At 35.4% G+C, this 6,699-nt stretch overlaps 1 protein-coding gene across 1 annotated transcript; it reads left to right on the top strand.

Moving 5' to 3' along the window:
• The first annotated feature begins 1,038 nt into the window (after positions 1 to 1,038).
• On the top strand, positions 1,039 to 6,410 carry LOC102809241 (protein C10-like). Its single transcript, XM_006823994.3, has 3 exons — positions 1,039 to 1,143; positions 2,149 to 2,325; positions 3,078 to 6,410. The coding sequence occupies exons 1-3, from the start codon at positions 1,098 to 1,100 to the stop codon at positions 3,290 to 3,292; spliced, it is 438 nt and encodes a 145-aa protein (XP_006824057.1). The 5' UTR covers positions 1,039 to 1,097; the 3' UTR covers positions 3,293 to 6,410.
• The last annotated feature ends 289 nt before the right edge of the window (positions 6,411 to 6,699 follow it).

The following is a 6,699-nucleotide window of genomic DNA, read 5'->3' as shown; positions in this document are numbered from 1 at the left end:
GTTGCTCAGGCTGCAACGTAATAATGTATAATAATGAATTACATGGGGGAGTGTTGTTTAATGACGCGTCATTGCCGCGTTGTATTATGGTATTTGTGTATGAATAACGTCGGTTTTAGAGGCGGCTCCGACTACGGTCCTGTAAATCTTCTACCGGACTATACCACTCTGATAACGCATCAATATGCACAACAGTACTCGGGAGGGGGGCATTTACAACCCTTCGAACGACTTATCATGAATGCTATATCAAAAATGTATGGTATAACAAATTGTCAGCTGAAGCTTCTTCTGTTATTTAAGTATTCTGTTTTCATTTAGGTACAAACCGATGTTTTATTTTTTATCATTTCTTCTTTATTTACAATTTTTAAAACCATCCGTAATAAAATGTTGACAGGAAAAATACAATAAAGGAAAACAAAATAAACTATACTGCGAGGCGTTGTAGGTTAGGTACATAATCTTGAGAAATTTTGAAATCTACAAATCCGAGACCAATGCGAAGCGGAAAACAAAATTGTATTCAACCCCAACACCTAGCAGTCAGACCAGCTTGTTAGTTGATATTTTTTCGACGCATCAAATTTTATATATGCCCGAATAACAACAGCAGATGTTTGTCGTGTAATCGTATTTATGGAAGCTAAGTCGATGCCTACAAATTGTGTATAACAGAACACACTATCAAAGTTTGTCTAAAATTATGTTTTTGCATCAACAACAAAATAATACGTCCATAATCTGTTATATAATGTACTCCTACCGCGTGACACTCGTTTAATGTATATACATGTTCTTGCAAAACTCGGCATCATGTAAAAAAAAAATAGTATGGATATTATTTTTCTAGATATGTTATCTTTGTAAATGCACTGGGCCTGAGACCATTATGTTAAATATTTGACTAATATTTTTTTTCAATCATTTATACGCCGATTCAATACGACAGTCAACTGATCCCCATACTTGCATCAATGTACAGCAAGCTAAGTAGTCCCATAAGTGGAGAACACAAACAATCAAACATTGCGTGTCGAATGTCATGTAAAAAGTGCGGAAGTTAGATACTGTGTTTGTGGTCTAACTGCGATATTATGGCTTTGTCTCATCAACCCAATCTATCACAGGAGCAAGTTCGCAGTAAGTACTGTGTACTGTTTTTCTTCACAGGAACAACAACAATGCTGATTCGAGCTTTTCCGATCCCATCGCCTGTTTTGACGCAGTGGTCATAAAATACAGTGTTCTGCCCCCCTGGAGACGTGCCGCCATTTGGGGTTGTAATTGTTAGCTGTTTGGTCTAAAATGGGGTATAGATTTGCTTGCTTTTAGATCCAATACCACGTTTGCCTGTCTAGGACACATGCGCTGTGGTCTTGGATGGGGCCGGGCAGGGGTCTGTTTTTTTTTGTTTTTTTTTAAATTTCCATGTATTTACCCAAGCACAGTCCCTCTATCACGGACTGTGACCCAAGTTTTAATATTTTATTGATGAGTCCGGATGATGAGTCGTTTCAACCTATAACTGAATAAATTTAGTGACAATTTTCAGTCTGTCTCTGATGGGATATACAAAATCTCTATTTGGTTTATAATGGGGTATGGTTTTTGAGGTGAAAATAGTCTATGATGGGATCTGGGTTTTTACTTACTGGCCGGCGGCCACACACCCCTACCAAACTGAAAGGCCAGTGATATATTTCTCAAAATACAGGTTGATGTAAAAATTGTGTAAACAGACTTGGAATTATTTATTAATAGAAGGCATGCATGTGCATTATGCTTGTCTTTGGAAGTGATGTGTCGAGCATTGGATCCAATTATTATCAGATATAAATTTGAGTGAAAATAAATCACAGGCATTTACATTTTTTCATAAATACATTTATAAATTAAGGTATTTGCAAATTGGTTTTTGTCTTGTTTTAATGTAGCATTTGGGGAAAACAATTTAATACTGTAGAAATATTTTCGCTTGGAATTTTCGCTGAAGGAATGATTATTGACAACTGATTGGCTGTTGTTATTTGGTTGTATATTTGAATGTATTCTGATTGTCTTTTTATAAATACATTTATAAACTAACGTTTGGGTATGTGTATGTTCACTATATTCAAGCAGTCTTTACTCTGGTTGTTTTGTTAGGCCTTCTAAAAGATGTTATAGCTGCATTTGATTCCCCAGAAAACATGATTAGAATGGATGAAGCACATGACAACGCTGGTAATGATATGATGAAAATGATGCAGATTGTGTTTCCCGTAGCAACGCAAATACAACAAGAGGTCATACAGAAATATGGTTTTACTCCTGATGGCGATGGTAAGAAGATTTAGTCACCTAATAGTCTTGATATTGTACTCTGAAAAAATTGTGAATATTTTGTTTTTGGCTACTGTAAAATGACTAATTTTCACTGGGTTTAAATTTCACTGATTTGGCATTTCAGGCAATATTCAGTGGGTTTTAAATTCACGATTTTATCATTTAGATAATGTGTTCTATGCTCAATTTTACATATTCACTGGGTTTTAATTTAGCACATTTTCTAAATTAAAACCCAGTGAATAACTAAATCTTTTACAGTAATAAATTAAGTTATTGTTACCTGCTTATCGGTCTTTGTAGATAAGAAAACTAATGAAAGAAGAAATTAAATGAATTGTCATCTATCAAATGTTACATTTTCATTCTATTTATAACTTTCTCTGTTATTGTCTAGTATTTAACATTGTATCTATCGCCTTTATGTTGAATTGATTCATCAACATGCTTGTTTGTACATTTCAATCATATTACTGTGAAATACTTTATTTTAGCTGGAATTAATTATCGCTGAAATAACTTTTTGGGTGTTTTATATGGAATTTAGTTTCACTGATTATTGTATGTGAAAGTTAAATGTGAAATATTGGAAAAATAGTATATTCGCTGTATTTTATTTTCACTGAATCATTCCTTCAGCGAAAATTAATTTCAAGCAAAAATAAAGTATTTTACAGTATTCAATTTATCAATTCAACTTTCAAAACTATTATATGGGATTATGGGATTTTCTTGTTTCTGCTTTTCAGGAGCTATCAAGTTCGCACAGTCGATTCGTCAGTATGAGAATTTAGACTCTGAAATATCCCAGATGGGCGCAAAGTTGAAATCAATGTTTTTACCTCCAATGCCACAGATGACAAGTTTTTCAGCGGTAGATGCATCATCAACAACTTCACTTTCACAACAACCATTAGTCGCAATACCGCCATTATCAGAAAGAGCTCGCAGTGCTGATGTCTGACCTATAAGATGATATCATGTGGGCAGTGCGCCCTCTAACAGGACTTACTTTGTAGGGATACTGAGTCAAACTGGTGTCTTTTAAAATCATGATAAGCTGCGGAGGTCAGTCTTCGAGTAAAAACAAAAATGGTATGTGACAGTATAGTTGAAACACCAGCAAAAATGTTGTTCCGTTCATTTTCGCTTTCATTTTGTCTATAAACGTGAATTTCATTTTACCAAATTACAAACTCTATAGTGAGATTATCAAGATTGTGTTGTGTCAGTGACAGGCCAGTGAATTAGTCCAGTGGCTCATCTTAGACTTAGAGGGCACACTACATTGTTATGTGCTTTGAGTTCTTCATGTTAAAATACTATAATAATAGTATAATAATAATATAATAGTATGAGGTGCATCTAAAATGTAGGCGCATACATGCCAACATTCTTTAAGTGTAATAACCTAAAACTTCTAGTTTGTATATTTTTATACAGATTGCCCGCTGTGAAAACCTCCTTGGATACCAAAATAAATAGGAATAAATGGTGTTGACAGGCTATGCGTTTAGTTATATTTATTATTATTATACATCTGGCACCGTAACGGCATAAGTTACAGCGTGCCGTAATTTTGCGGGGTATTTTCATCCTTCCATATAAGGAAATGCGAATTCCAAATATGGAATGATTATGCACGTAAGCGTCCTCTAATAATAAAAACAAACATGGCTGCCATCGGGGTTTGACCAGACTTCACACACAAAGAAGTTCGCTGATTCTGTTCTAAACTTTTTTGGATTTCGGCATTCCCATGATGTACCATTGGAAGGAAAAGATGTATAATAATAAGGTTATTACGAAGATACCTCAAAGTATGTACTCAGACAGTATGCCGCGCATCGAACTCCACTGCGCGTCGACCGATACTCCAGCTGTACTGTCTTCGTGCATATTTTGAGGTATCCTCGTAATAACCTCATATTAGAACTAGTAAAGTATATTAATTATGTAAAGTATTGTTGATTAGTCATATTTAATCCTTTGAATGGGCCATTCCAGTTTATATCTGCACCCCCCTGTTGATGAGTTTGTGTGTTTACTTCATACAGGGTATAATTTCCATGGGTGTATAAGTCATACAAAGTTGTATTTCCAAATCACCATTCACCATACAGTAATGGAAATCCAAAACTATAGGTCCTACTTATGGTGTTGATGAGTTCCTTTGTGACACCATACATAGTAGTATTTCCAAATATAATTCTCATCATATGCTAATTTACCAAGTTAAAAATTTTATATCTGATAATGGAAATCCAAACTAGTCCTGATTCACGGTGTTGATGAGCTCATTCGTCCCACCATCATTATCTATTTCATACTGGCCCAATACAGTCAGAATTCCAAGTTTTTTTAGTCATACAGTGTTGGAAATCCAACCTCATCAACCGGTATGTGGTGAGATAAACTAGGCCATATTTTATTTAGTAGCCATAACTGCCTGGATTTCCAGAATTTTTTTTTCCATACTTCTAGATTCTGTTTCTCCATATACAGTTGGAAATCCTGGGTATTTTCCCCATCATACAGTGCTGGAAATCCGACCTCATTAACAGGGGGGGTGCAGATATAAACTGGAATGGCCCAATGCAATTTCGAATTTTAGTCACCTTTTTTCAAAATTCATTCACGTTACCTTTTTTCATGTTTTTTTTCAAATATTTTGATTAAGAATTATGTTCATTTACTCCGAAATACAGTATGTCAATATTTTTGTTTTCTAGTATTTTTAAATAAATATTTGTAGCTGCTTTGAGTGTTACTGTGGCATGAATTAAGGCATGAATAGGTGACAGAAATTGGGAAATTTCTGTTAGAGGCCGCTGCTTATTGTGCTACTTATTTGAATTTCATGAAAAAGGGTGGGTGGTCGTCGCGCAGCGCGCATTCGAATATCACGTAAACAATGTAAAATACATTGTTTATTTACACAAAATTCGGACATGCGCTGTGCGACGACCACCATGCTTTAAAGGGTGGTAGTCGTCGCGCCACACATGCGCGAGATATATGGGTCTCGTACATACAAAGATGGCGGCTTTCACTGTTGTGCAGATCAACGAGTAGAAACTGAGACGTTGCCAAGCTTTAATCAGGTATTTTTAGGTGATTTGAAGGTATCGAAGGAGTCAGCGGTGGTAATTAGTGCAAGTCGCGCCCATATCAAACCTCATACTTGTGATTTTCATTAGAAGAGCTCATTGGATTGTGGGAAAATCTATGTAATCAGCTATTCGTCCGTAATTTGTCGGCAAAGGTCTTATTTTTTGTAAGCGTATAAAGCATTTTCAACATCAAATGTCATAATTCGTACGCAATTTCCAGTTTTGATTCTTAAACACAAATTATCAAGTATATTATAAGAATGTAATTAGGAATTTGCTTTATCTGTAAAGTGTAAAAACTATTTGTTATTGTAAATGGAACTTTTCTTTTTATTTCTTGTAAAAACGTAAAATGCATTTTGTATATCCTGTAATCTGTACCAGCTACCCCCTAGCCTCCTCATTATTACATAGGTAGAGCTGTTCGTTTAAAAATGGAACGCGATTAACTGCATTATAATACTGGCCGTGCTTATTATTATGCAAATTGATACAGTTGCGCTAAAAAAAAAACATTTGGTAAAGCCCAGAGGCAATATAATTTTCTGCGAAATTGACAACATTTTCAATTATGAACGGCTGTACATGTTCATACTATCGTCGCTTGCAATGTATCAGTTAAAATAAACGGTTATTACATCCATACATTTACGGAGATAATGAGTCTCAACTCTGGGCTCGTCGGCCCGATGCAATGTTACTTTGGAAAACGCATAATAAGGCCAAAAAAAAAAAAAAATTGTTTTGAAATATCGGGTCGCGATTTATTTCTTTAATATGCCCAAATATTAAAAACTCACCATTTTAAGTAGTAAAAAAGTGTTTCCTCTAAAAATGTACGTTCCCAGACCGTTGTTTGGTCTCCAGAGTTCCCTGGGGGGGGGGGGGATAAGTGGCGACTTTGAACCTCGAGTTGATCTGTATTTAAATACAAAAGACTGAATGAAACACTTTGATTTTTGTGTTTAATATCTAGCATGCGTTTGATTGATTCCCATATACCTCAGATATTTACGATACCCTTAGTTTTCACGAGTTTAAAAAAAGAAAAATCCGACCGATCGACCGATATTTCAATTTTCCGACTTGAGGGCAACATAAGTTTTTTTTTTGGCCTAATATATGCCCGACGTTGATGGCGCTGCTTTTTCCAGAAAAGCTCAATTGATGTATGCGCACGCTAGGACCTCACGAATAGGACCTCACAGATACGACCTCACGAATAGGACTGAGGAAGTGACGTATTGATTGTTCAATG

The sequence above is a fragment of the Saccoglossus kowalevskii genome, chromosome 17, assembly GCF_978046115.1.
Source record: "Saccoglossus kowalevskii chromosome 17, keSacKowa6.1, whole genome shotgun sequence".
NCBI classification, from domain to species: Eukaryota; Metazoa; Hemichordata; class Enteropneusta; family Harrimaniidae; genus Saccoglossus; species Saccoglossus kowalevskii.
This window is presented reverse-complemented; position numbering and strand designations above follow the sequence as displayed.